Raw genomic sequence first — 26897 nt, forward strand, 5'->3', positions numbered from 1 at the left:
AAATTCTCAGGCCTGGTTGTGGTTAGGCCTTTGCAGTGAAGCTCTACATTGAGCTCAGGTACATTCCATTTCCACTGATCATTCTCGAGAGGTTTCAGCAGCTTCATTGGAGTTCACCTGTGGTAAATTCAGTTGATTGGACATGATCAGAAAAGGCATACACCTGTCTATATAAGGTCCCAGGTTTGACAGTGCATGTCAAAGCCCAAAACCAAGCATGAAGACAAAGGAATTGTCTGTAGACCACTGAGATAGGATTGTCACAAGACACAAGGCTGGGTAAGGTTACAGAAAAACTTCTGCTGCTCTGAAAGTTCCATTGAGCACAGCGGCATCCATCATCCGTAAGTAGAAGATGTTTGGAACCCCCAGGACTCTTCCTAGAGCTGGCCGGCCATCTGAGCTGAGTGATTGGGGGAGAAGGGCCTTAGTCAGGGAGGTGATCAATAACCTGATGGTCTCTCTGTCTGAGCTCCAGCGTACCTCTGTGGAGAGAGGAGAACCTTACAGAAGGACAACCATCTGTGCAGCAATCCACCATTCTGGCCTGTATGGTAGAGTGGCCAGACGCCACTCCCCGCCTGGAATTTGCTAAAAGGCATCTGAAGGACTCTCAGATCATCAGAAACTAAATTCTCTGGTCTGTTGAGACTAAAATTTAACTCTTTGGAGTAAATGCCAGGCTTTTACGTTTGGAGAAAACCAGTCACCGCTCATAACCAGCCTAATACCCTCCCTACAGTGAAGCATGGTGGTGGCAGCATCATGCTGTGGGGATGTTTTTCAGCAGCAGGAACTGGAAGACTAGTCAGGATAGAGGGAAAGATGAATGCAGCAATGTACAGAGACAACCTGAATGAAAACCTGCTTCAGAGTGCTCCTGACCACAGACTGGGACGACGGTTTATCTTCCAGCAGGACAATGACCCAAAGCACACCGCCAAAATATCAATGGAGTGGCTTCACAACAACTCTGTGAATGTCCTTGAGTGGCCCAGCCAGAGCCCAGACCTAAATCCTATTGAACATCTCTGGAGAGATCTGAAAATGGCTTTATACTGTCGCTTTCCATCCAACTTGATAGAGCTTGAGAGGTACTGCAAAGAGGAATGGGAAAAAATGTGATAAATTTGCAACAATTTCAAAAACTCTTTGTTCACATTGTCATTAAGGGGTATTGTGTGTTGAGTAAATAAATTAATGCAATCCATTTTGGAATAAGGCTGTAACATAAAAAATGTGTAAAAAGTGAAGCGCTGTGAATACTTTCCGAATGCACCGTATAACCCACATGAAATGTTGTTGTATTTAATACACAGCAGCATGTCAGGAGCATACTCACTTCAGTTGTGTCTTCCTGTGTGTGTTTGTGTGCAGACTGCAGCAGGAGCGTGTGGAAGCAGCTCGTATGGCGGAGGATTTGGCCCGTCAGGCTGCAGAACTGGCTGTCCGACAGCTGGAGGAAGAGCACACTGCACAGATCATCATCGAAACCAAAACTGAAGAGCCAGAAAATGAAGAGCAGTAAGTCACACACACACACACACGCACACGCACTCCTGCCCTCTTCTGTGTTTCTACGACCTGAGATCTGGGGTGTGATAAACCAAAATATGGCAACCAAACGTATTTACTGCAACCAATGCGCTGTTTCTGTGTCTGTCACTCACACACACTCACACACACACACACACACACACACACTCATTAATACACAGAATTCACCTGTTCACTGTTTGTTTTGCAAAGACTGCCAAATATCCAGGAGGAAGAGAATGAGGAAGACGCAGAGTAAGTGTTTTCTCTGTTCCTTCAGCTCTCGCTTCTTGCTTTCTGCCAGAGTCCAAAATTAACCCCAGACAGCAACAATATGGCTTAAAATTTCAGTTTTACAGTGGAGCTTTTACTTCATTTTTATGAGCTTTGAGGTCTTACAAAAATGTCTGCTAAAGAAAAGTTGTGTCAAAGTGTGTTCAAAAGGGAAGATTTCTCACCATGGCTGATTTCATTCATGAAAATATACAAGAAAATAATATTTTAGTAATTAAATATTTAAAATTGCTGTTTGTATTGAGCTATATGTTTTAAAATGTAATTTATTCCTGTGTTAAATAATTACTTCAGACTTTAGAGACCAGGGTGCAAATTACAGGGGGGGTTGGGGGGGATTAACTCCGATAATTAAGGTTTAATCCCTCTAAAGGACGTCAAAACAAGATGTATGGAGGGTCCCTTTGAATCTGAGAAAAAGTTCACTCTGAACTGTATTTTAAATAATAATGTTAATAATTAAAATAATAGATATCAATTTGACCACCCCTATAATGGTTCATACCATTGTGAATGCCTAATCACGCCAATTAGTCTATGTGAGAAAAAAGTCATTCAACAGTCTGAAACCGGCATATTTAGAGCACCGTAAGAGTACACAAGGCTGATTTTTCAGAAAATATGGGTTTGTTTTGACATAAAGCCTAAAAATAAAGTCAAATTAAATTTGTTGTTTCTATAGTTTGACCTAAAGTAAGTCAAAAATAGCTAATCAGGTCAGAATACACTAAATAGCTATATATATATCTTAATATTGTGTTTTAATATATTTTTTTCTCAGGATGGATGCATTACGTTTTTACTACAATGTAAAAAAAAACTGATTCTGATTCCAATAAAATTCTGATTCTGATTTTAAATCTTTTTTTATATTGTTGTAAAAATGTAATACATCCATCGTGGGAGAAAAAAAAACATTTCTTTCTTTAGCTCATAAAAAAATCATACAAACCCAAAAACTCTTGTGCACATAAAAATAAAATTAATATGCCTATAAAATTAGACACCTTTACTTTTTTTCTTTTAGACAGTTAAATTAAATTAAAATTTAATTAATAAAATTTTATTTTATTTTCATTCATTAATTTTTTTTTTCGGCTTAGTCGCTTTATTAATCAGGGGTTGCTACAGCGGAATGAACCTCATGTTTTATTTAATTAATTAATATTTCCAAATTATATATATATTATTTGTTTGTTTGTTTTATTCAAATATTATTCATATTTTATTATTATTAAATAAAAATAAATAAAATAAAAGAATTCAATTTTTATTACTAATTTATTAGATCTTTTTAAATTAAAAACTGCTTTTATTCTAGCCAAAAAAAAAAACAAATAAGACTTTCTCCAGACAAAAAAAATATTATCAGACATACTGTGAAAATTTCCTTGCTCTGTTAAACATCATTTGGGAAATATTTAAAAAAGAAAAATAACTTTAAAGGGGGCCTAATAATTTTGACTTTAACTGTATATATTGTTTGTTTTTTTATTATTAAAATAATATAACAATTAAAATGAATATTTCTATTTCATTACTAATTTAATAGATTTTTAAAAACTAATTTTAATTTGTATTTATTATATTTTTGTTGATTGAATCGTTTTAAATGATTTTTTAAATTAACAATTCTGATTAAATTGTATTATTTAATAATATTTATTTTATTTTTGTTCGAATTTTTTTTTTTTTTTTTTTTTTTACATTTTTTAAAATGGAAAAATAAAATTATAAATTAATGCCTCAACCCTGTATTTGGTTTGTCATTTTGATTTAACCTCTTTACTAGTTGACCCAAAAAAGCCTTTCATTTGGTATTTACAGACATTACATATATTTAATTTTGGACCCTGCTACCAACTCTCCACTGCCGCAGAGCTACTGTTAAAACTCACAGTATTTACCAGACACTAATTCTTCCTTCTCCATAAACCTGTGCCGCTGATATTATTATCCTGAGTGTGAGTTGAGGTGCTGTTTGTGCTCTCTGAATCACCATACAGGTTACAGCCGCTGGGTGAAGAGAGTGAGGAGGAGAGTGAGGATAGTAAGATCTCAGAGTAAGGCTTTCATCCTCAGAGCTAAAGCTAAAGAGCTAGCAGCCTAGCCATTACAATACTGATGATACTGGCAGTGATAGCAGAGGCCCTCAGTGTGAGCTATATTACACTTCCTCAACACTGCAGCACATGCTTTAGCAGCTCTTTCCTGTTAAACTAGTAGACCACATGCTACTGAGACAAGCATGAACGTTTTATATTATAATGTATTATATTGCCCTTCAGAGTGGGCAGTCTTTTATATCACAAGTACAAAATCATATACAAAATGGATAATTTAGTATAAAGCTAGTTTAGTACAAAGTTTTTGATCTGATATATATATATATATATATATATTTATTTATCTGATATATATATATATATATATATATATATATATATATATATATATATATATATATATATATATAATATTGATCTGAGATATATATTATACTAATTTTATTTATAGTCGCATTTATTTATTTATTTTTATTAAATGTTTTATTTATGCTTATTGATTTTTGCCAGATAAATGTAATTATTATGCTGCTTTTTGATGTTGCAATATTCTTGACATATTATTTTTATTTTAATGTATTTTTCATAACTGAACTGACATTTTTACTTTTTAACTTAAATGTTTACTTCTTAATTCTTAAGCAAAAGTGTTTCATTAAAGAGAATTTTTTCTTAATGCCAGTTTTTGTACTTTTATGCAAAAGTAACATATTTGTATTTTACTATTTGTATATTATTTATTTTGATTTTTTATTAATTTTTTCAATTTAACACCCAGCCCTATCAGCCAATTCGAATGCATATCACTCGATTAAATGGCCATTTTCAATGGTTATCAGCTGTTTGAAGGGGGCCAATAGGGGCCTTCTGTGCCTACTAGTAGGCTCAGAAGGCAGTTATCATCCATACACATGGTTAATCAGCTATAAATCACTTACAGCTGCTGCCGGAAGTTAACAAGAATTATTTATATTATTTTTCAAATTTCCCATTAATTATATTTTATCAACGTCTACCCCCACCCCATCCTTAAACCCAACCATCAAAGAAATGTAAAATAGATCTGCATCTGGAATTTTCTCTATTAGTATAGCTGAATAACTATGTGGACGGATGATAACAGCCTTCTGAGCCTACTAGTAGGTGCAGAAGGCCCCTACTGGCCCATGTCTATCTGCTGATAACTACTGATAATGCCCATTCAATCGAGTTATAACATTCAAAGCCGGTGGCACTATAACATTTGAATGGAATCAAAAAAGACACTCCTTCTTAACTTTTACCTACTTCAGATGTGGATTACTGTATAACAAATATTATTAAATATAAAAAATCTAAAGATAAAGAGAGTAATTTGAAAATTTCAGAGCAAACTTCTTCTGAATGTTGTTTCAGTCTGTAAAAAGACAACCGTTATAATAATCCATATAAGCATTACAGAAGTGTTTCACATTTGAGCACTTTGTGTTTTGTTTTGTTTTTTGGCATGATGTCAGATGCTTAATTTTGGCTTCATCCTGCTTTACCATGTCACTATACAGCCCATCCTGTCTGAAAACCAGAGCAGCAGATGCCAGAAAAGCTTTTAGGCAAAAGCACATCAGTAGAAGTAGCGCAGTTTAAAGCAGGCCTGCTGCTTTGCATATTGCAGAGCTGAATTCAGAAAGTCATAAAGTTATGAAATTAAACTGAAATGTGCATTTTTATCAACATTTTGCAACCAACTTGACATCACCTTTAAACAGGGCTGACATGAAAAGGTATGCCTACTTTAGTTTTTGTATATTAAATAGACATTTACACATAGATTACCAAACAGTCTAATCTAAGAGAAGAGATTAGTTTATTGAAGCTTATTTATACCTCATAATAAGTGATTTAGAGCAAATTGGCACTCTTTAAAATATTTTAATTCTTTTTGTTTTCTTTTTTGAAAGTTTATTTTAAATATAAACTTTCAATTTCCAGAAACAAATTCTAAACTGAGAATAAACTCATGATTTAGATAAAGAAAAGAAAAGAAATTCATGTAAACTCAGCTTTACAACATTTAAGAAAAGAAATTAAGGAAAAATCCTAGAAAAATCCTAGATATGAAGAATTTGTTACAATTTGTGAAATTTGTCAAATAAATAAGTGTTGTGAAATGTACAGTTTTTCTGAGAGTGAGAAAAGTCAGAATTGCAAGATGCGATTGCAGAACACATCAGAATTATGAGAATTTCTGAACAGGATTCTGAAAAGCCAGGCACAAATTTGAGATTAGGAAATAGATTATAAAAAAAAAAAATATGCAGAATTCCAAAAACAAACGTTAGTATGGTGAGATGCCAGCAAAATAAGAGTTGTAATTGTAAGATTAAACAGGCAGCATTATAAAATGCTATTTTAAAAAATATTAGACATTTTAGAAAAAGGGCAGAATTGTGAGATGTGAACTCATATTTCCAAGAAAAAGGTCAGAATTATAATATATAATAGGATTTCAACACAGGCTCATTGAGAAAATGTGCCCCGAGATTTTAGAGAACCGAGAAATATGTGCTTGCAGGTGCATATGTCCGCGTTTTGTGACTGCTTACCTCCATATGAACAGGTTTGCGCAGTAGCTCACTGCAAACGGTGCTAGACTTGGGCAGTGGAGCGGAGCAGACTGGTCTTCAAGTCTGAAGAAAAACAGTTCCATAAACCAGGAAAAATGAAACCCAAAAAAGCAATGTGAGGTTGCGGTAGATCCATGCGGATCTACCACAATGGCTTTTCTCTTCTATTTTTCTTTTGAAATATGATTGAATATATATACAGTTGAAGTCAGAATTATTAGCCCCCCTGTTTATTATTTTCCCCAAATTCTGTTTAACAGAGAAACAATTTTTTCAACACATTTCTAAACATAATAGTTTAATAACTCATTTCTAATAATTGATTTATTTTATCTTTGCCATGATGACAGTAAATAATATTTTACTAGATATTTTTCAAGACACTTCTATACAGCTTAAAGTGACATTTAAAGGCTTAACTATAGTAGGTTAATTAAGTTAACTAGGCTGGTTAGGGTAATTAGGCAAGTTATTGTATAACAATGGTTTGTTCTGTAGACAGTCGAAAAATAGCTTATTGAGGCTAATAATTTCGTCCTTAAAATGGTGTTTTAAAAATTAAAAACTGCTTTTATTCTAGCCTAAATAAAAAATAAGACTTTCTCCAGAAGAAAAAAAAATTATCAGACACACTGTAAAAATGTCCTTGCTCTGTTAAGCATAATTTGGGAAATATTTTTAAAAACAAAAAGAAAAACTCAAAGGGAGGGCGAATAATTCTAACTTCACCTGTATATATTTATAAATCCACGAGATATAAACAGATCCCCGAGCCACCTCAACTGACTTCTCTCGATTAGGATGGAGTAGGAAAGTAGACTGACCAGTAAATCGAGAGCTTTGCCTTTACCACAACGGACTGATACATCAACCGCATTATGTAGCCGCCGCACCAATCAACCTGTAATCACACAATCCATCATTCCCTCACTCGTTGGACTCCTCCACCTGTGGTAAGGACTTTCCTTCAACCTGGAGATGGATAGTGGATTTGTAAAAATCAAAAACTGCAAGAAAGCATATTTGTTTGTTCTCAAAAATGTAGCTCTGGGCACATATTTCCAATGAGCCTGGGTTGAAAGATTTGGAAGTTGACTGTCAGAATAGTTTGCATGTATGATCTTTATAATCCAGGCACATGTTTTTTTCAGGTCTGTGAGACTGGTGATTTTCTCTGATCTCTGGACAGTTGTATTTAATTGGTTGTGTTGCCATGACTAGACTCTTGCTCAAATCCCCCTTTTCAGGAGTCTGGTGGACGTGTGTCCGGCCGAGCCTTCACCGCACGAGTCTGAGATCTCAGATCAGCCTCCTCAGAGTCCAGCACTGTCACAAGAAGAACCTGTGAGCACTCAGCCTGAGCGCACCACATCTCCACCTGCTGATGCTGAACAGGTAACAATTCTTAAAGGGATAGCTCATCAATGTCCTCTTTATTTACTCATACTCAAGTGATCTCTCAAGTGAACACACAGCAAGATACTCTGAAAAATGCTGGGGAAAAAAGCATACATACTGTATGTGGAACAAAACTTACCATGGAAACTCAAACAGGTTTGGAACAATAAAACAATAAAAATTCTATAAGTTAATGCAAGCTATGTGGAAAATATATCACAAACACCAAACATTTCATTTAAAAATAGTATGCAAATATCTTTTTAAACTACTATAGTATTTTAATGCTTAAATTTTTTGTCTAGTTTCTAGTCCTGATACCTTAAAATTCTTCAATCTAGGAAAAAAATATGTCTTGTTTTCAGAAATACTGAGTCAAAATGAAGTGAGTTTTTCCTTAAAACAGGCAAATGAATCTGCCAATGGCGTAAGCAAAATAATCTTATGCCAAAAGTATCCCATTGTTGGATTATTTGACTTGTTTTAAGGAAAAACTCACTTCATTTTGACTTATTATTTCTGAAAACAAGACACTTTTTTTCCTTGTCTAGAAAATAGTATTATTATAATGTTATGATTAAAATTTTGGCATACTATTTCTTAAAGTAAGACATTATGCTTTACTTCCTTAGAAAATGCTTCTGAAATTAAACCAGAGGAAAACATTTCAGATCCAACAACATTCAAAACAAAAACATTTGCCACATGAATAATAGACTGTAGAGTAGAGTAGCAGAGTGTGACAGATATATCTGCACCTGTACGATCACTCACAGAGAGATATTGAAGAGTCAGAGAGCTGCCATTGTTGTGTTTAGATACACTGCAAAAAAACGCTTTTATTACTTAGAGTTCTTGTCTTGTTTCTAGTCCAAATATCTAAAAGTTCTTAAATCAAGAAGTATTTTCTAGGCAAGCAGAACACAATGTCTCGTTTTAAGAAATTATATGTGAGTTTTTCCTTAAAACAAGCAAAATAATCTGCCAATGGTGTAGGCTAAATAATCTTGCTTTTCCTTGACATAAGAGTATTTTTTTTTACCCCATTTACAGGTTATTTTGCTTGTTTTAAGGAAAAACTCACTTAATTTTGGCATATTATTTCTTAAAATAAGACAATATTTTTTGCTTGTCTAGAAACTTCTTCATAATTTATGAATTTTTTGATACTTGGACTAGAAACAAGACAAAAAATGTAAGTAAGAAAAGCATTTTTTGCAGTGTATGTGTGAGCTTGACTGTAACACTTGGGCTGTTGGAGTATTCAAAAGCAGAATACCGTCACTCAGCATCTTTGAACTTATTTTTGCCCTCAAACAAAGAACAAAAACTAAATTTGTTTGAAGTGTACCAGGGCCTTAACTCTGATTCATTCAAAGTACAGTTAACTTGACTTTTTAAAGTTTATGCATTGCATGGCAAATAAATAATTTGAACAATTACACATTTTCCACAATCAATTAAATTCAACCTTGGGGATTAAAACTGTAAAAAAAATAAAAAAATAAAAAAAATATATATATGTTTGATTTGATTTGATTTTATTGATCTTACAGGAAGAGGAGCCCGCTGATGAAGGTTGTGGAGGTCAGTGTGCACTTGAGCATATTTATACACTCACTGCATACCAAATGACAAAACAAGCTAATATAAATCATCATGTTCAATTTTCAGTTCTGCAGATCTTCTTAATTATACATCCCCAAATCAGTAAACGTTGGGACAGTATGGAAAATGCAAATAAAAAAGAAAGGAGTGATTTCTAAATTTACTTTGACTTGTATTTCATTGCAGACAATACAACAGCACATTATTTAAAGGGTCACGAAACACCAAAACACTTTCTTTGAGATGTGATGTTGACAGACACAAACATCCCAAAAAAAATGAAAATGTGTCGTTTTTGCGTTATTTTTAAGCAAATTCGTTCTTCCGGTTTGAAAAGAAATTTTGACGCATCGTCACGGCGGATAAATTCTTTTGGGGGGGTAGGGATTCATGGCCCTTAAATCGTGATGTTTATTGTTTGTTAGTTAGTTAGTTAGTTAGTTAGTTAGTTAGTTAGTTAGTTTGTTTGTTTGTTTGTTTGTTTGTTTGTTTGTTTGTTTTTCTAAATAAGCACATATTCCAATTTTGGTTCTTGCAACACATTTTAAAAAAAGTTAGAACAGGTTAAAGCATTTACCACTTTGTAATGTTGCCATTTCTTTTCACAACACTTAAAAGATGGTTAGGGACAAAATACACAGAGTGATGAAGTATTTCAGGTGTCATTGTGTCTTAAGTCATTTTGTCTACAGGTGTCATTAAGTCTTAAGGTGGGCGACAGTACGAGTCTTCGTTGTTGCATTATCTGCTTCACAATGCACCACACATTCTCTGTTGGAGACAGGTGAGGACTGCAGGCAGGCCAGTCAAGAATCGGTATCCTCTTCCTCCGCAGCCAGGACTTTGTTTTACTGTGTAAATTTGGAAATTACTACTCTTTCTTTTTTATTTGCGTTTTCCAACTTTTCCTGATTTGCGGTTGTATATTACTGTTTGTAGATAATGAATAAATTGCAATGTGAACGTCGAGTAACTGAATCGGTCTACCTATCTGCAGTGCCCGTTAATTGCTCTGGCCTAAAGAGCTGGATCCTGTGCATCCCGTATGCATGTCTGAACAGCTTCCATTACATTCCCACGCCCGCGATGCCCTCTGATCTCCTGCTGCTCTGCCAGGAGGTCTCCCAGCTTCCAAAGCAAGCCAACCAGATCTTCCACAGCGCCCTCCACCGCCTCAATTTCCTCAACCCCATGTAGACGCCTCAGCAACAGCATGTAGTCTTAAAGTTTGAAGATGTAGCTAGTTGAATTATTACTTTTTATAATAGCCAAGAGACTTACTGCCTGCCACCTTATGCTAATGTGCTCTAAAAACCAGATCATCCCATGCTTGAAGCTCATGATTTTAAAGTGTCCTGCAGTTACAGAAAGACACCAAAACGTCTGACAGTCTCTCAGGTGAACTGACTGTGCTAGATAGCACCGTGCTGTGCCGTGATATCTGTTCCGTGTTTGTTATTCATATTGGCTTTCTTGCAGGGTTTCCACAGTAAGGGGTGTAATTTTCATTGGGGACAAAGGGAGACATTTTCCACAATTTCCCAGTTGTGCCCAACACATTTTTTCTTAACCATGAGTCAATACTTTTAACCGCACCCAGTAACTTAGTGTAGATGCTTTAAAAATATCTAAAAATTAAATAAGTGAAAGTTCTAATGAGCAGGCTTCATAGTTGAAACAATCATTTCAGTCAGTGATTTACTGTATAGGATGAAATCAACATAGGCTTATTCTGAAAATGTAGCCCTACAGTAGTTGACTTTTTAATATGAGCATTACCACCATGCCTTGTACCGCCGCCACTCTAAAGGAGTAAGAACGTGTTTTTTTAGGTATGACCGCAGTTTGCGACTATGCCGCCAGGGGTCACAAAGGGACGGGATGCAAACGGACAGAAATAGCCTATACAGTAAATACTCTGCAACTTGTAAATAAAGATAAACAATGAAACAAAGCATTATAAGTCCTTTACTAGTCATTACAAACTTGTTAGCAAGCTTTATTTTCATTCTAAACCTGTAATAATGTAAACTCAGGCTCAATCTGATAACGTAGCTCTATATACATTTCTGGAGATCGCAAATTATGTAGCCGGAAATACGTATGGCTTCATCTTTAAAACTAACACTAAGGGGGGGTATGATGCCGTTCCTTTTTGCGCTTACCAGCTGACCGCTTACCACCGTGTGGACGGCTTTCCTGCTGTTACCAGTTTGCCCAGTAGCTCGCCATGTACGTCAGCGGACTTGAGACGAAGAGAGTGGTTGACTATAGCCCCTTTCACACATACAGACCTTTCTGGAAAATTGCCGGCAATTTTCCGGAAAGGTTGTATGTGTGAACAGGCCCTTTTTGAAAATACCGGTAAATTCGTTCTGGCTATTTTTCGGAAAGAGAAGTTGTAACATTAGCGGTAATTTGCCGGAATGCTGCTCTGTGTGAATGCAGAAGGAAGATTGCCGTAATAAGCGCGTCCACGTCTAGAACGGGCTGACGTGAGACACCTGCTTTAGCCAATCAGAACAGTCAGACGCATTCACGTGCGCGCGGTTTATGAGAATAAAAGCCTTTGAATATTTTTTCCAGACACCTTTAGCTGCTAGATGTTAGTCAGATAATGTTTCTATGTTTCTTCTTAATGCCAACTGTGTAAATAATCATCGATGAGATGCTTATGATAAGCCGTTGTTTGTTTACCTTCAAGCTTTGCGTGTTCCTGTGAGCGCCCATAGCGCCAGCACACACACATATCATGAACATCTCGACATGCGAAAGTGTTACCCTATGTTTTCATTAGAGTTGTACTCAATACTGATCCATCCGAAGAGTTTGTAATGTAGTCAAATGTTTACAAACACAAGCGCAGCCGTTTAGAGGTCATTTCTGGTTAATGATGTCAGAATTTACCGGCATTTTGCGATGGATGTGTGAATGCTCTTTTCCGGAAAAATTCCGTAACATCCTCGCCTGTGTGAACAGCGTTTTTTTGAATATACCGGTAAAGTAGTTCCGGAAATGTTCCGGATATTTACCGGTATCACTGTATGAAAGGGGCTTATGACAACAGAGTTCGAGTGCGCTGAAGAATGGTTCCAAAAAGCAGGTCTGACAAAAACAGAAGTCAAAAAATAAAATACGCAAGTAAAGAAATGTGGTAAAATCTGAAAACGTGGTAAAAATCAGGCTGTCGCAAGGGCTTTTCTTTTTCAGGATTTGCTTTTTAAAACTGTCGGTTGGGTTTGGGGAAGTTGGTCAGTTTGTCAATCGGTGCTTTTTTAAAAACTTGGTTGGGTTCAGGAAAGTAGGAGGTGGGTCAATCAGTCAGTCAGTCAACAGCGGCCTCTGGTGGATTTACCCGAGAAGAGCAGGCTCGAATGACACTCGCGAGAGAAATTTGCAATCTGAAAAAGCACACACAGCGACTTCTGCTGGATTTGCGAAAACAAAAACTGCAATAAAACGTAGCTCCTAGGACATATTTGGCGCACTCCAGAAATGTATATAGCGGTACCTTTTCAGAATGAGCCTGGGTTGATTTTTAAAATTATAATTGTGCCCCTAGCCAAACCCACCTTTCATATAGGATTTTTTTACTGTGTGCTGTGATCATCCTAGTGTCGATACTTGTGTCCTTGTCCAGTAACTTGGTGTACATGCTTAAAATTAAATAAGTGAATGTTCTAATGAGTCACATAATTTGACATTTGGTTTAGACTGGGAACCCTGTTGTTATATTGACGACACAAATGACGTTTTCTTAAGACGTGAGTGCTGAAATGCTACTGTTTGTGCTCTCAGAAAGCACTTGTGTGAAGCCAGCATTGACGGTGGAGGAGGTGGGAGATGGAGGAATGACCCTTCCCAAAATCATTGTCCCGCCAGAGTCAGATTCAATGACCCTCACTGTTCCTGGAGCAAATCTCACAGCCCGCAGGTCAGGATTTCACCATATTACTAATTACAAACTAATAATAGATTGTTACATTAACTATATAGTATGATAATACATTTAATACAATTATAATTCAATACCTGACAAAAGTCTTGTCGTCCATTGTAGTTGTAAGAGCAACAAATAACTACTTGACTTCTAGTTGATAATTTGGAAAAGTGGCAGAAGTTCGATTTTTCAGATAAATCATCTGTTGAACTGCATCCCAAACATCACAAATACTGCAAAAGACCTACTAGAACTCACATGGACCCAAGATTCACGTAGACATTAGTCAAGTTTGGTGAAGGAAAAATCATGGTTGGGGTTACATTCAGTATAGGGATGTGCGAGAGATCTGCAGAGTGGATGGCAACATCAACAGCCAGAGGTATCAAGACATTTGTGCTGCCCTTTACATTACAAACCACAGGAAAGGGCAAATTCTTTAGCAGGATAGCGCTCCTTCTCATATTTCAGCCTCCACATCAAAGCTCCTGAAAGCAAAGAACGTCAAGGTGGTCCTGGATTGGCCAGCCCAGTCACCTGACAAGAACATTATTGAGCATGTTTTGGGTAAGATGAAGGAGGAGGTGTTGAAGATGAATCCAAAGGATCTTGATGAACTCTGGGAGTCCTGCAGAACGCTTTCTTCGCCATTCCAGATGACTTTATTAATAAGTGATTTGAGTCATTCAGAGATGTATTGATGCAGTCCTCCAAGCTCATGGGAGTCATGCACAATATTCTTTTTCCACTGCAGCATGACTTTATATTCTATAATAGACATTATTTCTGTTAAGTGACAAGACTTTTGTCTAAGCAGAGTCAGACCTTACTGTCCTAATTAAATCGTTAAAAATCAAAGCATGATCATATTTTATTTTGGTGAAATAAGCATAATCTAGAGGCCTTTGCCTTTTATATGAGCCACTTTCCTGTTCCTAAAACTTGGATAGGCGACAAGACCTTTGTCAGGTAGTGTATATGTATTATAAAAAATATAATACTTCTATTATAATATAGTAATTGTAATAATTTAGCCTGTTTCACTAAAGCCCTGTTTCCTTTTTCTTCACTCTCAGCAAAGTTGTGGATTCAGAGTAAGTTGTTCTTTTTTCTCAAAAATGAATGTCTTACTAAAGCTTCTATGATGAAGAAAATTTTTATCAAATGTTGTTCAGAAGCAAACCAGAAGATCTAGAGGAGGCAGTTCCTGGGGGAGAAGATGAAGAAGGCAAAATGGATGTGAACAAGTCTGATCTGCTGAATGTGGATGAGTGAGTCTTTAAATATTCTATGTAACTTATTTCATACATTTTTGGCATATATTATCTGGATTTGTCAAGCACACTATGGTACAAAATAAACTGGGAATGTCAGTGCTTTTTCAGTTGTTTTAAATACAGACAATTGTATTTAAAATATACATTATTACAGTGTGTAAAAATTTCAATAAATTAGCAGTTTTTCGTATTTTGCAATTCTTGATTTGATTTTTTCCCATTTATTTATTATTTTGAGTTGCATAATGGGACCTTGATTTTTCTTCCTACAACTTTTAATCTTAAAAAGTTCGAAAAAGTGACTTTTATTTAAATAAAGTGTTAATTCACTAATGTTGGTCCTGGATCATCATCATGTAAATACAGTGTAAATTCACTAATGTTGATCCTGGACCATCATAATAATGTAAATACAGTGTAAATTCACTAATGTTGATCCTGGACCATCATCATCATCTAACTACAGTGTAAATTCACTAATGTTGATCCTGGACCATCATCATCATCTAACTACAGTGTAAATTCACTAATGTTGATCCTGGACCATCATCATGTTAATACAGTGTAAATTCACTAATGTTGATCCTGGATCATCATCATCATCTAACTACAGTGTAAATTCACTAATGTTGATCCTGGACCATCATCATCATGTTAATACAGTGTAAATTCACTAATGTTGATCCTGGATCATCATCATAATGTAAATACAGTGTAAATTCACTAATGTTGATCCTGGATCATCATCATAATGTAAATACAGTGTAAATTCACTAAAGTTGATCCTGGACCATCATCATCATCTAACTACAGTGTAAATTCACTAAAGTTGATCCTGGACCATCATCATCATCATCATGTAAATACAGTGTAAATTCACTAAAGTTGATCCTGGACCATCATCATCATCTAACTACAGTGTAAATTCACTAATGTTGATCTAATGTTGATGATTAATAGTGTAAAGTGATATATTGTCTGGGTTAATGTTGTATATTATGCTAAGGGAAATTTGTAATAAGCTGCCTGTACATTCTCTGTCATTTTACAGACTTATTTCTCTATATTTTTTTTCTTTTTCAAACAACTGTAATGTCAATAAAAGTCACTTTATTAAACTGTAGAGTTGAATTTTCAACATCAAAAGTCGACAGAGCAGAGATTGAGGTCACATAGCATTTCTCAACTGTAAATAAACACTTGTGAATCACAAAATACAAAAAAAGTGTAAATATAATGCATGGCCTTTCTGAAAACTTCTTGCAATTGATGTGACATGACGCCCTCTGGGATGTTGGCATCTCCTGCAGAGGCCTTGAGCGTCCCATGTCAGCAGCCAGTCAAACCAGTATCGTTGTGCATGAGCGTCTGCAGGAGCTGGTCAAGCTGTTTAAGGGCCGAACTGAACGTAGACGAGACAAACTGGTGGATCCAGATGAGTCTGATGATGAAAGCCCTTCAGCATGTGAGTTGACTTTTTATTTACTCTGCATTTACCTCAAAACTTACCTTACAACGTATTCCTCCTTTTTTGGGTTTGGGAAAAGGAAATTTTAAAAAAATACATTGTCAATCCTTTCAGGAGACCAGTTATTAGTTTTTTAATTACCCCAGGGACATTATTTTACAATTTTTGTCCAATAAAATAACTCTATCACACAAAAAACTTTCAACGTTTCTCATAAAGCTAAATATGGTAAACAAACTGCTTGCATACAAACAAGTGTGTTTATGACTTACATTAAAATTATTATATACAGTTGAAGTCAGAAATATTAGTTCTTCTGAATTATTAGCCCCCCTGTATATTTTTACATATTCTGTTTAACAGAACGAAGATTTTTTCCAATACATTTCTAAACATAATAGTTTTAATAACTCATTTCTAATAACTGATTTCTTTGCCATGATGACAGTAAATAATATTTTACTAGATATTTTTCAAGAGACTAGTATTCTGCTTAAAGTGACATTTAAAGGCTTGACTAGGTTAATTAGGCAAGTCATTATTTAACGATGGTTTGTTCTGTAGACAATCTAAAAAATATACTGCTTAAAGGGGCTACTAATATTGACCTTGAAATGTATTTTTTTATTAAAAACTGCTTTTATTCTGGCCAAAATAAAACAAATAAGGCTTTCTCCAGAAGAAAAAAAATGTTATAGGAAATACTGTGAAAAATTCTTTGCTCTGTTAAACATCATTTGGGAAATAATTGAAAATCAATGTCAGTTGTGTCAACCAAAGTGTCATTTTTGTTATTAAATTAAGAGTTTTATATTACCTGAAAGCTGAATAAATTAACTGACATATCAATATTTGGCCGAGATACAAATATTTGAAAATCTGGATGTTTAAAAAAAATACTGAGACAGTCACCTTTGAAGTAGTCAAAATGAAATGCTTAGCAATGCACATTACTCATCAAACATTTTGACCTATACAATGCACTTTTGGATATTGGCTATTGCCAGAAATGTACAGTTGAAGTCAGTATTATTAGCCCTCTGTTATATTTTTTCTCCAATTTCTGTTTAACGTAAAGTAGATTTTTTTAACACATTTCTTAACATAATTATTTTAATAATTAATTTCTAATAACTGATTTCTTTTATCTTTGCCATGATGACAGTAAATAATATTTGACTAGATAATTATGAAGACACTTCTAAACAGCTTAAAGTGACATTTAAAGGCTTTACTGGGTTAATTAGGCAAGTATGAATAATTAGGCAAGTCATTGTATAATAATGGTTGGTTCTGTTGACAATCAGAAAAGAATATTGCTTAAGGGAGCTCATAATATTGACCTTAAAAGGGCTTTAAAAATATATAAAAAAAACTGTTTTTATTCTGAAATAACACAAATAAGACTTTCTCTAGAAGAAAAAAATATTATAGGAGATACTGTGAAAAAAATTCTTTGCTCTGTTAAACATCATTTGGGAAATATTTATAAAAAAGAAAGAAAAATTCACAGGAGGGCAAATAATTCAATAAAATAAAAAGGGCTAATTAAAATTCAACTGAACATGTGTAACATAAGACATAAGGTCACATATAATGATAAGAAAATACCAATTTGCTAAATAAATCAAATGTATGGTTAAAATGGAAATGAATGAGTCTAGACGTCTGAACACATTCAGGTTAAAATCAAATAAGGGGGATAAATTGGGACGAAGCTCTAGTTTCATCACCTTTTATATTTGAACTTGTAGCTCCAGCCAAGAAGCCTGGCGAAGCGCCGCCTCCACCACCTCCACCAGAGCAGAAGAAAGAGGCTGAAGAGAAGCCTGTGGAGGAGGAAGAGGAGGAAGTGCAGATCTATGAGTTCATGGGCTACAAGATCCCAGTTCCCCAATTCAAAATCCCCCAGATGCCTGAGTGGCTGAGAGCCATTCTGGCATACCGCTTCCCCTCCAGCATTGACCCTTACACTGGTGAGATCTACTGATGCACAGCAAATGCTCGAAGTGACTAAGGGACTGGTCTAAAACTACTTTAGAAAAAAGGTTCATTCAGTCTTTGCTAATGTTAGGTTCAGAAACAAGGCAATTGCAATATGTAAAATATGTTACAGATTGGCGGGTGGAGCTAAACATCAATAGGCAGTTATGTAGAAACAGTGGGTGGAGCTAAACAGGCAATTGGTGTAGAAGCAGTGGGTGAAGCTAAACAGGCATAAGTGTAGAAGTAGAGGGTCGAGCTAAACAGACAGTGATGTAGAAGCAGTGGGTGTAACTAAACAGACAGTGATTTAGGAGCAGGGGCGGAGCTAAACAGGCAGTTTTGTAGAAGCAGTGGGTGGAGCTAAACAAGCTTTAATGTAGAAGCAGTGAGCGGGGCTAAACAGGCAGTGATGTAGAAGCAGTGGGTGTAACTAAACAGGCAGTGATGTAGAAGCAGTGGGTGTAACTAAACAGGCAGTGATTTAGAAGCAGGGGGCGGAGCTAAGCAGGCAGTTTTGTAAAAGCAGTGGGTGAAGCTAAACAGGCAGAGCCGTAGAAGCAGGAGGTGAAACTAAACAGGCATTTATGTAATAACAGTGGGTGGAGCTAAACAGGCAGTGATGTAGAATCAGTGGGTAAAGCTAAACAGGCGGAACCTTATAAGCAGGGGCGGAGCTAAACAGGCAGTGATGTAGAATCAGTGGGTAAAGCTAAACAGGCGGAGCCTTATAAGCAGGGGCGGAGCTAAACAGGCAGTAATGTAGAAGCAGTGGTTGAAGCTTAACAGGCGGAGCTATAGAAGCAGGGGCGGAGCTAAACAGGCATTTATGTAAAAACAATGGGTGGAGCTAAACAAGCGGTTATGTAGAAACTGTGAGTGGAGCTAAACAGATTTGTAGAAGCAGCAGGTGGAGTTAAACAGGCAGTGATGTAGAAGTAGTCTCTGATTAGCTTCTGTAGAGGCAGAGTTTAGCCACGTTATTAAATAATAAAGTTTACATAGTAAATCTGGCAGATTGGTGTTAAAATGACTGACAAGAAAGTTTTCTGAAATGTTTTTAACATTTTGATTTAAATAGATTTGATTTCGCAGTTCATAAGCCCTTTAAAGTAATAATAACTTGTGATCCTGAAGTCATACACACACTGGTTTCTTCTTGCTCAGATCTGATCTACGTGGTGTGGCTGTTCTTCGTGACGTTTGCGTGGAACTGGAATGTTTGGCTGATTCCTGTGCGCTGCACTTTCCCCTATCAGACGCCTGACAACATTCACTGGTGGCTGCTGATGGACTACTTCTGTGACTCCATCTACATCATGGACATCTTCGTGGTTCAGCCACGACTGCAGTTCGTCAGAGGAGGAGACATTGTGGTGAGCAAGAGTTACAGTTAAAGTCTGAATTATTAACCCTCCTGAAATATTAGCCCCCTGTATATTTTTCCCCAATTTGTGTTTAACGGAGAGCAGATTTTTTCAATACCTTTCTAAACACAATAGTTTTAATAACTCATTTCTAATAACTGATTTATTTTATCTTTGCCATGATGACAGTAAATAATATTTGACTAGATATTTTTTCAAGACACTAGTAATCAGCTTAAAGTGACATTTAAAGGCTTAACTAGGTTAATTAGGTTAACTATGCAGGTTAGGGTAATTAGGCAAGTTATTGTATAACAATGGTTTGTTCTGTAGACTATTGAAAAAATATATAGCTTAACGGGGCTAATATTTTTGTCCTTAAAATGGCTTTTAAAAAAATTAAAAACTGCTTTTATTTTAGCCGAAATAAAACAAATAAGACTTTTTCCAGAAGAAAAAATATTATCAGACATACTGTGAAAATGTCCTTGCTCTGTTAAACATAATTTAGGAAATATTTAAAAAAGAAAAACAATTCAAAGGGGGGCTAATAATTCTGACTTCAACTGTACATAGTGATCATCTTTAGTGGTCTTTAGTAGTGAAACGAGAGTGTTTATAAAGTTTTATCGTTACAATTCTCACAAATTGGTTTTTGGATGATGGTTTTCTTTAAATTCTGCTCGCGCTGTCTTTTCTTTACTCATTCATTCATTTTCCTTCGGCTTAGTCCTTTATCAGTGGTCGCCACAGCAGAATAACCCTCCAACTATTCCAGCATATGTTTTACGCAGTGGATGCCCTTCCAGCTGCAACTCAGAACTGGGAAACACCCACACACTCTCACATTCACACATGCACTCATACAGTACGGCCAATTTAGTTCATCCTAATTCACCTAAATCACACTCTGCCGCCCTTTTCTGTATAATAAATGTCTAACAAAATGCAATGATATGTACACGCCACCACTGTTTGTTTTATTTTATTGAAATCTATTGATGTTTATTTGTTTCAGTGCGACAAAAACGACATGAGAGAGAACTACAGGCAAACAGAGCGATTTAAGGTAAAACTTTTGTACTGAGCATACATGCATTTACACTGAGCAAACACTTTCAGTGTTATTAAAACTGTATTATAACCTTAAGTGTGTTGAATGTAGGGTCAATATAGTTAGCTTATTTTAAAGTCATACAACTAAAATAATTCTTAGTGATTTGAAATAAACTACAATTAAATAAAACCAACAAAAAACATATTTAATGTTTTACTAAATGTATAAAATATTTGTATTCTCATCATTTGATTTGCTTAACTGATATGGAAAATATTTTAATATATAATAAATAATAATAAAAATGTATATATGTATGTATATATATATATATATATATATATATATATATATATATATATATATATATATATATATATATATATATATAAATTTCAGCTATTTATTCATTCAATCATTTTTTAATTCAATCATTTTTTAATTTTTAATCTGGGGTCGACACAGTGGAATGAACCGCCAACTTATCCAGTAAATGTTTTACCGGGCGGATGCCCTTCCAGCTGCAACCCATCACTGGGAAATATTCAATAATTAATAATTGTTATAAATTAAATAAATAATTCTAAAAATGTACATTTATGTTATTATATATTTTATTAAAAACATACTTTCCTTCAGCTTAGTTCCTGCTATATCAGAGATCGTCACAGTGGAACGAACCGTCAATTACTCGGGCATATGTTTTATGCAGTGGATTCCCTTCCAGCTGCAACCCATCACTGGGAAACACCCATACACTCTCATTCACACACATACTCACTGCTGCCAATTAAGCTTACCCAATTCACTTATAGCGCATTTCTTTGGAAACCAGAGCACCCAGACGAAACCCACGTGAACACTGGGAGAACATGCAAACTTCATACAGAAATGCCCAGCTGACCCCAACTGCCCCAGCCGAGGCTCAAACCAGTGGCCTTCCTGCTGTGAGGGAATTGTGCTATTCAGGGGCGTAGTGGACATTTTAAAAGTGGGGGGGATAGCTCCATGAAATCCAAAAGTTTACATTCCTAATCATCTGTTTCTAAATGGTCTGTCTCTTAAAGTGAGGGGGACGTATCCCCCCTGTCCCACCTGCTTGCTACTCCCCTGGTGCTACTCACTGCGACACCGTGACGCCCATTCTACAAACCTTCAAATTGAAATGAAAATTTGATTTATAAATAAAAATAATAGTTAGTGATGCTAAGATGTCTCCTTGTGTCTCAGATGGATGTGATCAGTCTCTTTCCACTGGATGTCCTCTATGTCTTCACTGGTGTCAAATCTCTCTTACGGTTTCCTCGTCTTCTAAAGGTATAAAACTCACTGTTGCTAATGTTTTCTCTCTGACACAAACGCACACACACAGACAACACAGACACACTTATTCTGTTTTCTACTTGCAGTACAACGCGTTCTTCGAGTTTAATGATCGTCTGGAGGCTTGGATGAGCAAAGCCTACATTTACAGGTAAGAACAGACGCCACCACTAGAGGACGCTAGAACACAAATGTAAACACATTAGACACTGAAAAGCCCCAAATCTCAGTTTCTGCTGGCAGGGTCTCACTATAAAGTCATCATAAATGCATCATAAATTTACCCTTAAATGCAGCTGTTATTCACTGACTGCTGTGTGGTTTCAGGGTGATCCGTACAAGTGCGTATCTGCTGTACTCTCTGCACTGCAATGCCTGTATTTTCTATTGGGGCTCGGACTATGAGGGACTGGGCTCCACCAAATGGGTTTATAATGGCAAAGGGAACAGGTGAGCTTGTGTGTGTCAGTGCTTTACTCTATGGTCTAGTGTTGATAATGTGATATAAAGAGTGTGTGTTTGTGTTGTGCAGTTACATCCGCTGCTATTACTTCGCTGTCAAGACTCTGATCACCATCGGAGGTTTGCCGGACCCCACCACTGTCTTTGAAATTGTCTTTCAGCTGGTTAACTACTTCGTGGGGGTCTTCGCTTTCTCCATTATGATCGGTCAGGTGAGGGGGGAAACATGTTTGGGTGAATCTCAGATCAGAGGGATTTTCAACTCTCACCTTTTTATGTATTCATCATTTTTTGTTTGTTTTGAATCGTGTATTTATCCTATTATGTCAAATTGTTGTCCAATAAAATCTGTCCTGAAGTCTTTTGAGAGCCAAAGTGGCAGTGTGCCGATTCTTACTTTTCTTATTCACCTGATATCCCCATTGCGCTCTGGTAAAGTGTTGTTTTTGTGTGTTCTGTTCAGATGAGAGACGTGATCGGAGCCGCTACAGCAGGAGAAGCGTATTATAGACACTCTGTGGACAGCACTGTCAAATACATGACCTCCTACAGGATCCCCCGCGACGTCCAGAACCGCATTAAGACTTGGTATGACTACACCTGGAAGTCTCAGGGCATGCTGGGTAAGCAGAATGTGGTGGACGGCTTGCGTGGAGTGTGTTTGAACTGCGTTTAATGGTATGTCTGTATACAGATGAACAGGAGCTGCTCATACAACTGCCAGATAAGATGCGTTTGGACATCGCTGCTGATGTCAACTACAGCATCGTCAGTAAGGTGGCGCTCTTTCAGGTGACTCTTTCAGTCTTTTTTTTTTAATGAATAAAAAATAATGATTTACCTGTGCTGGAGCGTTCCAGTTTAAAGGGATAGTTCACCCTGATATTTGAAAATGAACATTTGCTCGTCATTTATTCACGTTATATCCTCATTTATTCAAGAGATTATGTCAGAACTCTGAGAAATAAAGTTGCAGTTCTGAGTTATAAAGTCCGAATTCTGACTTAGGAGGCAGTTGCATGATATAAACTTGCAATGGGGGTATTATAGTTTAGTGCAATACTCGAAAATCTGACTTAATAACTTGCAATTCAGAGAAAATAAAGTCAGAATTGTGATTCTGCATCAAGCAATTCTGAGATCAATAGTCACATTATACTGAGGCGGTAATGTGCTTCTATACTTTAGTGATTTGGGGCTCTATTTTAATGATTTAGGTGTAAAGTCTAAAGCGCATTGCGCAAAAGCATTAAGGGCGTGTCCGAATCTACTTTTGCTATTTAAGGAGGGGAAAATACGGTTTGCCCACATGGTATAACAGGGTTGTGCTTTTTCTCTTAATGAGTTATGGATGTGTTTTGAGTATAACATGCATTAAATCAATCAGGGTCTCATCTCTCTATCCCTTAAAGAGTCAGTTGCGTCGCACCTTGGTGCATTTTAATTACATGGCGGACTTTGTAATCGAAAAAACTGAACACTTCACTAGCGAGAAAAGAGTTAAACAGACCATCTGCAGCGCAAGGATATAGAACGAGCCTTCTCCATTCGGCCTCTTTACTTTCTCTTTACTTTACTTTTACTCTTTACTCCTTTACTTTTGTGGATAAGGGAACGGTGGAAACTCACTCCACTGAAGCGCAAAGATTTGTTTCAAAACTATTTTTAAATTCAGTTCTATTTTCCAGCAAATTAATAAATTAACATTAACAACTTAGTTTTAAAAGTGGTAAAAAACTGAGTTATACCCAAACACGCATACAATTCTTATGCTCCATGTGGTGGCATACGACTCCAAAACAAATTAAAATAAAAATATAAATGTGCACATAATAAATAACACTAATAGTAATAATAACATACAGAAGAAAATTGTCATGAATAAGCTGAAAAAAGCCCCCCGAGATGAAGAAGGCCTGGAGGCAGTGGTTTTTATATTTATGTAGAAAATAATAATTTTTGTAACATTTTAATCATTGTAACATTTTAATTGTAGCATTTTGGACCAGCATTGGGGCATAACTAACTCGATCTGCACTGGACTCTAGACCAGCTTTTAGTTGGTCAATGGCATGGCCTATTTCAGTTCTTCAAAACAGCAACGCTCCAACAATGCACCTTAACACACCTCCTTTATAGACCAGCACACTTGTATTGTGAAGCGGACGCTGACAAGGGAGGTGCGGATCCAGAATGCTCAGACAAGCAACAGTCCACAGAGGAGCCAACAGATGTATACAGGCAATCCAGAGTCGTGGTCATAAAACAGGCAGAAGGCAGGCGGCAAGCAACATAAACAAACAAAACAGTTGAAGTCAGAATTATTAGCCCCTTTGATTTTTTTTTCTCTTTTAAATATTTCCCAAAGGATGTTTAATAGAGCAAGGAAATTTTCACAGTATGTCTGATAATATTTTTTTCTTCTGGAGAAAGTCTTATTTTGGCTAGAATAAAAGCAGTTTTTTTTTTTTTAAACCAAGGCCAAAATTATTACCTCTTTTAAGCTATATTTTTTTGGATGGTGTATAGAACAAACCATCATTATACAATAACTTGCCTAATTACCCTAACCTGCCTAGTTAACATAATTAACCTAGTTAAGCCTTTAAATGTCACTTTAAGCTAGTTAAAATATCTTTTAAACCCATTATGTTTATAAATGTGTTAAAAAAAATTCTTCTCTCCGTTAAACAGAAATTGGGGAAAAAAATAAACGGGGGGCTTATAATTCTGACTTTACCTGTACCAGCAGATTTGTAGTCCTATGTGATCTGCATGTTTACCAGCGATCTGTAAGGATTAGATCGCTGGTGATTGTGACAACACCCATGAGTCCACAAAGTGGATTTGTCTATTTAAACAATGTGGCACAAAACATGAAAATTACAGTTGCGTTGGTCTGAAAATAGCAACAAATCACGTCCTACAAGTACACGCCTTGCGCCTTATTGCTCTGGGTGTATGTTAGGGCCCTCTATGTTTCGTTAAATTGTTACATATTTACACTCTTCAAACATGCTGCAGCTCTCTTCGATTTTTATTGACGACAGTTACGCTAATCACGAATTTCTCTGAGCCTAAAAAAAAAAAAAAAGTTTATTATAGTATTTTTAATTAATAAAATGTGAACAAATTTGACATACATCACGTTCATAGTACCTTGTTTTTGCTCGTTTGTATCTGAGACATTTGTGGTACTTTTTCTTTTACATTTTCAGCTTAGTCCCCTTATTAAGCTGGGGTTGCCACAGCGGAATGAACCGCCAACTTATCCAGCATATATTTTACACAATGTACATATGTTCTACAATGTAATATCTTTCTCTGCCTCCGAAAGCCTCTTCTCCAAACAGCTGTCAAACAGAGATCGCTTTTCACCTTTCAGTCAATTCCCACTGGATCAACTCAATTTTTTTCTCATTGAATACCCAGTTAAAAACTTCATATTACGTTGTTAAAACAGCTTTAAAAACTTTGACTTCACCACTTGTTGATTCCAGGGATGTGACCGACAGATGATATTCGATATGCTCAAGAGGTTGAAATCTGTGGTGTATCTTCCAGGAGACTTTGTCTGTGAAAAAGTGAGTAGTTCATCACAACATCTCCTATGGCTGCTGCTATGCGAAAACATTCGAAAAGCTAATGTGAGTGTGTGGCCAGAACATGTAAAGCTTGTCTTAGTAAAGGTCACATCAAACAGATGCCATGAAAGAGGCTTTTATCTGCCAGTGTTTTGAACTGACTCTTGTCCTGCTCGGGTCTCTGGCGTCAGGGAGAGATCGGCCGAGAGATGTACATCATCAAAGCTGGAGAGGTGCAGGTGGTCGGAGGGCCTGATGGGAAGACGGTGTTTGTGACTCTGAGAGCTGGCTCTGTGTTTGGGGAAATCAGGTGAGTGATTAATATTAAAGATTTTAGTCTCGTTTCTAGTACAAATACCGTTTTATTAGCTCTCCTGAATTATTAGCCATTTTCTGTTGAAAGATTTTTAGGAAGCACAGTTCTTAACATACTGTAATAGTGTTAATAACTAATTTCTAATAACTGACTTATTTTGTCTTTGCCATGATGACAGGACATACTATTTTACTAAATATTTTAAAATAGTACTAATAAGTATTTTACTAGATACTGGTATTCAGCTTAAAGTGACATTTAAAGGAATAACTAGGGTAATTTTGGCAAGTCAGAGTAATTAGGCAAGTCATTGTATAACCATGGCTTGTTCTGTAGACAATTGAAAGCAAATATTGCTTAAGGGGGGTAATAATATGGACCTTAAAATTATTTTTAAAATAACAAAACTGTTTTAATCTAGCCAAAATAAAACAAATAAGACTTTCTCCAGAAGAAAAAAATATTATAGGAAATACTGTGAAAAATTCCTTGCTCCGTTTAAAACTATTTGGTAAATATTTAAAGAAAAATAATCACAGGAGGGCAAATAGTTCTGACTTCAACTGTATATAAAAATCCTTGTAACACTTTACTTAAAGGGGTGTTCATAAGATT

The 26897-nt window shown here is 36.0% G+C and overlaps 1 protein-coding gene across 15 annotated transcripts in view; it reads left to right on the forward strand.

The window, feature by feature from the left end:
- The window catches only part of cngb1a (cyclic nucleotide gated channel subunit beta 1a), a 64900-nt gene that overhangs the window by 31673 nt on the left and 6330 nt on the right, over positions 1–26897 (forward strand). For 12 of the 15 annotated variants that reach the window (XM_009293846.5, XM_068214943.2, XM_068214945.2 and 9 more), the window contains 19 exons: positions 1378–1524; positions 1750–1791; positions 7747–7894; positions 9454–9484; positions 13304–13439; positions 14522–14539; positions 14621–14716; positions 16033–16187; positions 17945–18166; positions 19341–19549; positions 20559–20609; positions 21828–21914; positions 22007–22071; positions 22248–22370; positions 22453–22594; positions 22846–23005; positions 23077–23174; positions 25883–25966; positions 26158–26276. In XM_009293846.5, the coding sequence (XP_009292121.1) occupies positions 1378–1524; positions 1750–1791; positions 7747–7894; positions 9454–9484; positions 13304–13439; positions 14522–14539; positions 14621–14716; positions 16033–16187; positions 17945–18166; positions 19341–19549; positions 20559–20609; positions 21828–21914; positions 22007–22071; positions 22248–22370; positions 22453–22594; positions 22846–23005; positions 23077–23174; positions 25883–25966; positions 26158–26276 (2133 nt within the window). Of the gene's footprint in view, positions 1–1377; positions 1525–1749; positions 1792–4787; positions 5657–7746; positions 7895–9453; positions 9485–10812; positions 10904–13303; positions 13440–14521; positions 14540–14620; positions 14717–16032; positions 16188–17944; positions 18167–19340; positions 19550–20558; positions 20610–21827; positions 21915–22006; positions 22072–22247; positions 22371–22452; positions 22595–22845; positions 23006–23076; positions 23175–25882; positions 25967–26157; positions 26277–26897 lie in introns of those variants that run through there. The other 3 variants (XM_009293847.5, XM_073929637.1, XM_073929638.1) reach the window with 3 other exon arrangements.

Source organism: Danio rerio, chromosome 18, assembly GCF_049306965.1.
Source record: "Danio rerio strain Tuebingen ecotype United States chromosome 18, GRCz12tu, whole genome shotgun sequence".
In the NCBI taxonomy this organism is placed as follows: Eukaryota; Metazoa; Chordata; class Actinopteri; order Cypriniformes; family Danionidae; genus Danio; species Danio rerio.